The sequence below is a fragment of the Fusarium coffeatum genome (genome assembly GCF_003316985.1).
Source record: "Fusarium coffeatum strain FIESC_28 chromosome Unknown BRIP53273_contig_233, whole genome shotgun sequence".
Classification (NCBI taxonomy): Eukaryota; Fungi; Ascomycota; class Sordariomycetes; order Hypocreales; family Nectriaceae; genus Fusarium; species Fusarium coffeatum.
Window position 1 is genome coordinate 107,441 of NW_022158025.1, and position 10,418 is coordinate 117,858.

Here is a 10,418-nt window from a genome sequence, read left to right on the forward strand (position 1 = left end):
TTTCCCGGGATTACAACATCCGTCTCATAGAATCATTACTTGGAATCCCCGTATAGAGTATTACTTCTTCCCCTAATTCAAAAAGTCACTCAAGACCTGAACTCGTGTTCTGGCGACTTCAGAGTCTTCGCCCATGACCTGCATGATGGAAATCATGCGTGCTATTGACAAGTTAGCGAATTGTTCGAAAGGAAGATATTACATGGATACATACTGATATCAGCCTTCGCCCTCACGAGCAAAGGATCCCTTGCCATCATATCTGCGCCGCCTGGCTCGCGTGCCGCCTCCTTTAAAACATTGCCGATGCACAGCGCTTCCAGGAAGGCCCGATGATTGAAAACCCACCAGACGCGTGCCTCAATTTCAAGCAGAGTGAAAAGGAGAAAGAAGGCAGTGATGGCATCATGCGCCGCCTCCAGTGTCCCACGAACATTGACAGGGACGTCAGGGCTTTCAGAAGCGTGAACCAGCATCAGGTTATGGAAGTAGTTGCTTGTCAAGAACAGGGTCTGGCGCACAACCCTCTTATTTGTTTTTGCAAGCGCTGTGATGCTATCTGGATCCCATGACCGGAAGACATCAGGGAAGGATCGATAAACTGCTCGGAAGTCGGCGATCAGCTTCGACTTATGTCTTGCCGTCGAACAAATGGGTAGATCTAGTGATCTTGGTGAACAGATAGTCTCTTGAACCAGATTGGCCAAGGTCCATGAGCCCCTGATATATGCTGTATCCGTAGGATCACTATTTGCAATCGACGAACCATCATCCAGCAAGTCTTCGACGGAAACGTCCGTATGTGTCGCGGAGGGTGGTAGAGAGAGCAAGACAGTAAGGAACGTATCTTGAAGCAGGACGGCTTGCCAGACCTTCCTGCGCTGTTGCTTCTCGAACAAAGTGGCATTCGGCGTTACTGTACAAAGTCAATACACATCTACAAAAATAAGCACGGAACATACCAATATTTGGATCTCTATGCAGACCCATTGCATAAGCCTGTCGGATCAGAATGCCAGCAAAGGCCCACCCATCTGAAGCATGGTTGTCGTTGATGAGGAAGTACACGATCAAGACCATGGCCTGGATAGAGCGCAGTGATGCACTGCTGAGATATGAGGCGATACGTAAAGCCTGGTTACTCGCTGAGGCATAGAACTCGGCTGTTTGCTTTCGCTCCGTATTTGATGTTGTCGATGTTACAAACTGGGTACCTAATGCCAGCATGACGAATATCAATGCGATGAACGAAGGATCTGTATCGCCCTTGTCTTGCTGGTTCATCTGCCAGAAGTGCTCGTAATCTGCATAGAACGTTTGGCGATGTATCATGGGATACACAGGGTCAACACACTCGAAGTAGCGACTGAGTAGTATATCAGCCTGTATCTTGTCAGGTAGGACCGAAATGACCTCTGCTAAGCCTCCTTCACATGTCCAGTAGTTGGCGAAAGGGTGCTCAGATCCAATACCGAAAACGTTGCTGGCAGAGGGTAGGGAGTAGGGGACATTGGATAGGAGGCCAATAGAGAGTGCGACAGCACCCCGGGAGGTTGCTCTTGGGTCGTTCGATATGCCTCTATCGGCAATATTTGGGATCGGGGACTTTCCACTTGAGCCAGACTTCTTTTTGGGTGGTTTCGTCATGCGCCGGCCATTGGCGGCAGACCGGGTGGTTTCCCTAATTGATTGTTAAAGTAGAACAAACGACACCAAAACCGAGAGATTCCATACTCAAGTAGATTAGCAACATGCGCATATCTGCATTCTGTCTGTCGTTTTATGCCTATATCAGGTCAGTAATAATTCAAAGGTTGGACATGCAGCAGTACTTACAGGCAAGGCAGTGAGGTCGACCTCTGTCGCACTATGATCAGATGTCAGCAACTCCGCTCAGATACCACAAACCCCATTTGAGGAATATGAAACAAAAGTCAAAACCCAAATGCGCACGCAAGAAACAACGTTCGAAGTTTATGCGCAGCTGTATTGTTCAGGTAACAGCGGGTGGGTTCACTTCGCATGGGTCAAGCGGACAGATAAGATGGAATGAAATAAGAACAACATGATTTGAGAAAGCGAATCGCATAAAATGTCGCACCTTGGTTTTGCGCTCAACGCATTCATGGCAAGAGAGAGTTGGCTTGTTGCGCTTTTGCTTCTTCTTTGCAGGCTCCTCACCATCAACAGGTGTCGTCGACGCGTCTGGGTCCTCTGTATCAGGAAGGTAGTCGCCATGAGGATGTCTCGAAGTATTTGAAGCTGGCGCGGAGGGTAGTCGATGAGAGACGGATGCTGGTGAGGTTGAGGCCGAGGCTGGTGTCAAGGCTGAGGGTGGCGGATGTGTTCCTGGTAGAGGAAGAGTCGGATGGGAAGCGACGCTACCAGGACTATACGTAGAATGGTGCGCTTGAAGAGATGGCGATGGGTTTGAAAGCGGCGGCGGCGGTTGGTGGTGAGTGTGACGCGGAAGCGCCCGTTGCGAAAGATCCATTGGTGATGACGTTAAAAATTGAATTGTCCAGTGAGTGCGCGAGTATTGTCGAGAATATTATGAGAACGTCAATTGGATGTTGCGAAGGGAGTCGTGAGATCTGTTGGAAACTGGGGCTGAGATCTGATATTTGCCTGGGCAGCGGATCAAGAGGAAGATCAATCAATTTGGGACCCTGGAGCTAATGAAAGCTGGGACTGTAGCTTGAATGGAGCTGTAGCTGCAGCCGTAGCCGGGACGGGAGCTCTGGAGATTAGGTTTGATTGAAAGGGCGGCTCCGGGAATAAAGGATGATGAGCTGATACGAATTGCTGATTTAAACCACTACGGGTATGATTTTTTGTCGTCGGGATTCGGCTGTTGGCAGTGGGCGCTGGAAATAAGAACCGGATATGGAGAGCCGCGGCAGAAGCAACGGAGGCGGCAGCGGTAATAGCTGGGGTATGGCGAAGTGTAAAGAGTTCGTTAGGGTAACTTGGAAGCATTACCGTAGAACTACAAGTCCAGACAATAAGCTGTCGTGCCGTGCTGTGCTGTGCTGTAGCGAGTGATAGCCCAGACTGATAGTGACGGTTGAGAAGTGACGTGACTCTGACGGAGACGGGTGCATGTAGTTGTGAATGATAGAGTAAGAGACATCAAGTGTCTTTCAGAGTGGTTCCCAGCACAGACAGATACCAGGTAAGACCAGACAATAATACAGCAGGAAATAAGGACAAGATCGAAAAGAAAAAAGATCCCGGAAAAGAAAAGGGAATTACGAACTGGGACAAAGCGAGAAAAAAGAGTCAAATAAGAGACGAGATGGGGGTGATGGAAAAAAAGGCGGGGGCGGAGCAAACCAAACAACTGAGAAGTACAGTAAGGTAAAAAATGAGCTGGAGGGAACAGACCTGACCTGAAGTAGCAGTAACGCAGCAAAGTGCGTACTGTAGGTACTGTACCTTCCTTAGACCCCTAAACTTACCATGCCTCTAACGGCAGTCATAAGCGTTGGGGGACCCAAGGTGCGCCCGCTGGCGCGTGGTTTTTTTCCTTCAAGCTTGGTTGGTACCTGCCCTATCCTGCACCGAGGGGAATTTTTCCAACCATCCATGGCAGAGATCGCGGCTGTTTTTCCCTGGCACCTACATGTATTCCTCGCGTACACCCGTTGGAACTTTTCATCTAGGGGTATCCATGCCACGACTCAGGCCCTTCTTACTCAGAGGAATCGGAAGGGCATTGGATCGTCTCGTCCGTCCACTTCCAACCGTCAGTCCACGTTTGCGGATGGGGTCATGGCTCCTGCGCTGCGCTGGGCCTAATTCTGACCTCATTTCATTCAATGTCTTGGCGTTCAGCTGTATAAGACTGGCATGAGACTCTCTACTGATGATTTACCTAACTTGCCCTCGATCTTCGAAGCCAGATCAAGGATTGGCTACAAAGGTTTTCAACCCTTGGAAACGGTTGACTGTCGACACGAACCTACAACATTACAACCAGGAACTACGGTTGACGCCCAATGTTAATTAATGCCAGTGGCTCTGGACTATTACCAATGGCAATCTACCGAACACCCCCCGACACACTAACTAGTCTACGGCCATCTACCGTGGTGCACTCACTACGTGCTAGACTACATTACTCGATACAAAGGGGTAATATCAGGCCAGCTTTCTCACGATAATATCCTCGTCGCTTCAGTACAGTACCACGTTGCCGGATCTCCCACCTCGCTTCGAAACAAGAAACCTCTATCCCGCTCTTTGAGCCTCCTTTTCTCCTCCTAGGCTCGGCCGGGTATCCCTTCAAAGAGGTGCTCCGTGTCTATCCAAAACTAGACGGGTGCACGGATCGATCGTGAGGTCCGGTTTTGATGGCCTCGTCAACAAGTGCCGGCTTCGTTTACTAGTACATGCACTGTCGCCTCGGTGTGGCCCTCGGCCTTGACATAAAAGCTCTGCAGATCTGTATTAGTGTACCCACCAAAGTATCCGGATAATTTGGTCCAACCCTCAGTTGAGAAGTTCCATCATGTCATCATTGGATTCTCAAGAAAACCCGGGGTGCAAAAACACGCAATCTTGTGCAGGCCTAGGCCCAGGGTCTATTTTGCTAGTTGAAGAGCAATCGCTGCAACCAAGTCGACAGTCTTGATCATCCCCACCGGGCTGAACGCCTCGTTCACCTATGGCTCTTTGGGAAAATGAATCAATTTATTTCACAGTGAGACAGGCATGCTATTCCGAGATAATTGCCGTGGCCAGGAGAGATGAGAGTCAAGTAAATGAATTGTACAACAAGCCAGCGCAGCCGGAACATTCCCGAAACAAGCAAAAAATGCTTATTGATTCAAAATGTTGGGAAGGTTCATGAAACTAGGATGTCGGACACACGCGATGTTGCCCGCAGGTTTACTGGCATCTCAAAAGGCTGACGTTGGCGCAGTTACAGAACAGGACAGGGTTCCAGTTTACATTGATGCCCAGGACTCACGATAAAGTTAACCCATTCCCAAGGGTGAACATCGGGGAGGCGATCGTCAAAGAAGCAAGACAACACGATCCCAACAGCCCGGCACCCTGGCTAAGTCGGGCGCCAGTGGTATCGGGCCAAAGCCAAGTCTTCTGCTCGACCGCCTTGAGCTACTCCGTCGCTCCGACAAATGCTATGTTGATCTCCGTGCCTGAGACGACCATCTCCATCTTTCTCCGCCAGCACTAGCCTACCAGAACACGCGGAGCAGTCTCGGATCAGTGCCAGTTTAAACTCTATATCCATTGCGCCCCTGGGAATAGAGCATGTGAACGGTCCCTTGTGCTGGCTGTGTTCTCTTCTGCGTTCCATGGAATTATTTCCTCAACTTTAAATGTTCCTTGGCCTCGAATGTTCATGACGTCTTGGGCCTGCCACGAGAACATTACGGCAGTTGGCGGTTGCGCTACTGTACATCACTTACGTAGTGGGAAAGATTCGAGAAGAATCGAGAGAAGGATTTTGTCGATCCCCTTTTTCTCTCTCGGAGACCGCCGACATAGTTAACTGGCCCGTCAACCCTCGCTTCTCCCTGCACTAAATGCGAAACAATAGTGGTTAAAATACGAGTCGGCACAACAGAGAAGCGCCAATTACTGGCCGATCCTCCCCCATCTCATTCGAGTCGTCTCCCTACATTACGACGATTGTGACAATGGCAATTCATCGGAACTTCCTAACTTCCAAAGTACAGTACGCTAAAGTAGAGCCCCGGCACCCCTGTTTCCGTCGCCAACTTCATTGGTATTGCCGCCGCCCTGCCGCGGGCCACCGTCGCTATCCCTCTTCGAGCCCCAGACCCCGGACGGTCTAGAACTTTCAGAGAGAACTTCTTTGACCAATCTAAGCAAAGATTATGACGTACGCGACCTTTACTCTCTAATTGAGTATGGAAGGCTCAGCAACCGACAACAAACGTACTGATCTTAGGAAATGTCAATTTCGCATTCGAAATCTTGCGATATCGTGAGCGGCAGCTACGCTCGACCTAACGATGGACTAAACAACTGGTTATATCCACAGGCAATTGATGTGCTAATTTAAAACACAAGACCTACAGTTACTATTTAGTCATACTACGCTGATATTTTAGGCGAAGTATTGAGCCCCAGACTAACAGAGTCATTAGTGGCCTTCAGCTTTTACAGCCCTGACTAGCAACCTACCCTATGACTCGTAAATCTTTGTCACCAGGAACAGTTTCCCAACAAGCTCAACACTATGAAGATCTAGTGGTGATACTGCGGATATGAAATTCGATCAGATGCCACGCCAAAACGGAAATGCTCTGGATATGAAGGTGGATCATGCAGAAGCGATTCAGGGCATCCCGAGTTTGGTGGATAAGGCAAGAATGGGTTCATGCTCGTGTTGCTGTTATATCCGGTCTGATTATATCCTGATATATCCTCAATTATGTTGCAGGAAAATGTAGTGAATGTGGTTTTATGCAAGATTACCACTTATTTGAACGGTGTTTCTCACATACTGTTGTCATGACTCATAGACGAATGTCCTGATCATCGACCTCTGATGCTAGATATCAAAGTGGGGTTGTTCAACGACCTCACTTCCTAACAGCTTCACATGCAGCACCAGAATACGCAACAACGTTTTGGAGATAAACCTCAAATAATATCATCACTTATGAGACCCGTCACTCGCTCGATTCAGCGAACAACCCAGATTTTGAGCCATCTTCAACACACAATGTCTTCTCCCGCTACTCCAGCTGCGCCATGGCGCTCGACGTTTCTATCTCATATCGAGAAGATGGACTCGCCTACCTTTATGCTTAGCACTCTCCACCATCATGACTCTGGGGTGACACCTCGTTCCCGCACTGTTGTGTACAGAGGCACTTGGGCAGAGATACCAGTCAACCCCAAGAACCAGGCACCACTGAACCCTTCTATTTACGAGAGTGACCTTCTCACCATCACCACCGACGCTCGTATGGAAAAGATTCCCGAGCTATCACCGGATGGAAAGCATGTTCCGCAGTCTGGTGGTGGAGGACCTGTTGAGGCTGTCTTTTGGGTCGTCGAGACAAAGACTCAGTGGCGTTTGCGCGGCCGCGCTTATCTTCTTGGCCAAGACATTGACGACCCATCAGCATCGCCAGTCAGGGAAGAGATCGAGAAGCACATGCGGAGAAAGAGTGACGATGATTCAGCCTCGTGGAATTGGGGCAAGGAGATCACGGCACACTTTGGAAACTTGAGTCCTGGCATGCGAGGGTCATTTCGCAACCCTCCTCCTGGAACAAAGCGAGATGAGAAGCCTGGTGCTGGACTTGGACCGGGACAAAAGGTAGAGGATCTGGATGATGAGATCGCGAGGAAGAACTTCCGCGTTGCGGTTATAATTCCGGAGGAGGTAGATCAAGTCGATCTGTCTGATCCAGCTGACGGGAAGAGATGGAACTACAAGTTGACTAATAATTCTTGGGAGAAGACTGAGCTATGGCCCTAGATTGGAAATGCCGATGGGCATATGCGGCTATCACCTGAGGAGTGGGGAGAAGGCAACTGCCGGTAAGGAAACGGGAAGTTGGCTAGCAGAGAACCTTGAGAGATCTCCAATACACTCGTGCTGTGATTAATAGTAAATCGTACATTCATGGTCATTAACAATCAAGTTGCTGTCTAAGGCCTGAGCAAGCGAGGTGGAATTTCTGCCCGGGCAGAAATTATAGACAGTCAACATCTCAATAAATAAAGGGAATCAGCTACACAGCAAGCCTCCTGTGAAGTACATAACGTAACTTGTAAACTCTGTATGCTCTGCAAATGACTCGGTGTTCCGTGTGATTGTTTGCTCTGCTCAGACCTTCACTAGCACGTATGTTGATCAGCGACACGGACGTGGTCGGACATAAGAGCATGCTGCACGCGCTGACCATCTATGTTCATGGACTCAAAAGCAAACAATCATCTGGCGTTAAGAGGATCTGAGTGTTAGCAGTGATGGGACGTACCGCGCTTGCTTTGTTGTCTTGACTGGCTTCTGGATATGATATGATCTCCGTGTGGGAACACTTGTGGTGTCACCTACTCTGCTTGCATAAACTTGCTTATACAGAGCGTTGCCTATTTGCTCTCCCAAGCTTGAACTTTTAGCTATGATGCATAATTCGACTTGTTCACGAGTTCCCAAACCGCAGGTAAGTGCGGGACTGCGGGCAGGTGTCGGGTCAGGGCAATTGAGCAGAGCTTGCTACGCATAAAGTCACAAGCCACTATACTATCTTACCCAGAGAATTCCAGAGGATGTGATATGAATGTTCTTCTAGGGAAGTAGCCGTACCTTGTGGTCGAGGGTGTTACGAAACTATCGCTTGAACAAACGGAGACCTGACAATGGGCGAACTCAGCTCTTGCAAGTGTATAATTCGTCCTAGAAATGCATCATGTCAAAAAGAGTCAAGCAAATCGACGATAGAGGGACGAGCTTGGCTCTTTACGTGAAGCGCACGGTTTTCTACAAAGTACTTGCTGTCACAGTTAGCCTCATGGATTCCGGGTAACATACATATATTCCAAGTCGCAACTGTTATAGGTACTGCAAAACACCTACTTGACAGAACGATAAAGTCGAAAGTTGGAGCAAGATGAAAATAGAGACCAGGACGGAAGGATATAGATACTAAAAGAGTTCACAAGTCGCAAACCTCGATATTACCTTGCCAGGTTTCAGTGTTGTCTGCCTAGACTGGTAACATGTGTATCGAACAAGCACATGATTACATTCACAGACTTAAGAGAGAAGTTTATATTGCTTTCAGTTGTTAAAGTAGATGAATAGTGATCAACTGGAGATCTACTACTGTATACCCGCTCGACGTCGACGATTCCTGTGCCTTTCGACTCTATCTGCCACTTAGTTCCATGGGGACGAAGAGGGCTTCTACTGTGTCGAATGTAACAGATGAGCCTGATAACTCGCAGAGAAGTATACGAGCATGATCGAATCTTTCTGGGTGTACCTCTACTTAAGATCAGTATCTAGATGGAAGTGGTTCTGGTTAAGTTTAAGTATACCTAACGGTGGACGTCTGAGATGTCTGTTCATGCAGCTGGGTGTGAATAAGACATGGCAAACGAGACTTATTCGAGAGTAAAATACTGTCAAACAACGAGGAAAAGCTACCCTTTGTCGAATAAACTCTAAAATTGGGGTTTGGGTTGAGTTGTGATCTCCGTTTAGGTGCTCCGAGATGAGGAAACGGATATTGACACTCACACATCAGACACACCAAGGCGAGGGTTTGCAGTACCAGCAGAGTAAAGAATAGTCCCAGACTACCATTACGTTCAATAGGCTCTAGTGTTTGACTCTATTGAGAATATCGGGCCATCTTGGTTCAAGTTCTTTGGTAGTACCTATGCGATCTCGAAGACTGATGTTACGCCGCTCAGTCTGTACAATGACCATGACTGTAGCTTTACACGATTAATATTGGCATCTTTCGTTTCTCATTTATATAGTCGGGACTGCGGCCTATGATACCTTCTGTCGTAAGTTTACTATCTTCAAGTTGTTTACAATTCGTGGTAGCAACTACCTGGATGCTGCCAGGTCTGTCTCTTACCAAACGGCCTTATCGATGACACTGGGCTTCAAAGCCATTCACTTGGAAGTCTGGCAAGTTTGTAAAGGAGGTCAGTCGATGTCTAAGACGCTCTATTTTATCAAGACTATCCAGGGTTCCAGTATCACCTTCGGCCAATGCATCACCCAAATCGACGCAGATGCCTCAGTCTTCTACGGATCGCTAACAGCATTGGGGAATCTTCACCGTTGATGGTTACTTGTTGTGTCAATATGAGTTCGTCAGCCATCAATCTGTTTCTCTCAAACCGTAGTTTCGAGATGAAGCCATACAGCAACCATATTGCAGTAGCAGAGGCAATACAACAATACTCCACCAGCATAAAGGCAGGGAAGTAACACGAGACCCACGAGATCAAAAAGATCTGCGATCTGATCAACGCAGTTTATCTGAGTCGGGCTCTAAACTAATCGCCGCGTAATGCTTCCTCCGAGATCGTCCTTGTTTCCTCTTCAGATGCTACAAGACTAATCCCTTACTCATCGACGTTGCGGTGAAGCAATAACTACCGTACATATGCAAGGCAGGTTCTGCACTGCACAGACGGAGCAACAAGACCTTGTTTTTTGCTGCGGAAATGGTCCGTAAGAGGATATTCGCTACTGTTTATGTTTATGTTAGACGAAATTGACGAGGCTGGGGCAAGGGCAGGGCAAGGGGACGTGACTGTTCTAGAAGGATGCATGAAGCAATCTACGATGAGGAGCGATTTGACTGGTTGTTTGGTTGTTATGCCTAGGCGCTCACGCAAGTCACGGAAGCATGTCTCAGTTGCTTGGAATGCATTTC

At 48.2% G+C, this 10,418-nt stretch overlaps 2 protein-coding genes across 2 annotated transcripts; one reads left to right on the top strand and one right to left on the bottom strand.

Moving 5' to 3' along the window:
- Positions 1 to 72: 72 nt before the first annotated feature.
- On the bottom strand, positions 73 to 2,494 carry FIESC28_09258 (uncharacterized protein; the record flags this gene model as incomplete). The annotated part of the gene is made up of 6 exons (XM_031163395.1): positions 73 to 161; positions 215 to 916; positions 963 to 1,681; positions 1,735 to 1,786; positions 1,837 to 1,867; positions 2,102 to 2,494. The coding sequence occupies 6 exons, from the start codon at positions 2,492 to 2,494 to the stop codon at positions 73 to 75; spliced, it is 1,986 nt and encodes a 661-aa protein (XP_031012562.1).
- A 4,230-nt stretch (positions 2,495 to 6,724) lies between these two features.
- Positions 6,725 to 7,489, top strand: FIESC28_09259 (uncharacterized protein; the record flags this gene model as incomplete). The annotated part of the gene is made up of 1 exon (XM_031163396.1): positions 6,725 to 7,489. One exon carries the CDS (start codon positions 6,725 to 6,727, stop codon positions 7,487 to 7,489), a length of 765 nt encoding a protein of 254 aa, XP_031012563.1.
- Positions 7,490 to 10,418: the final 2,929 nt, after the last annotated feature.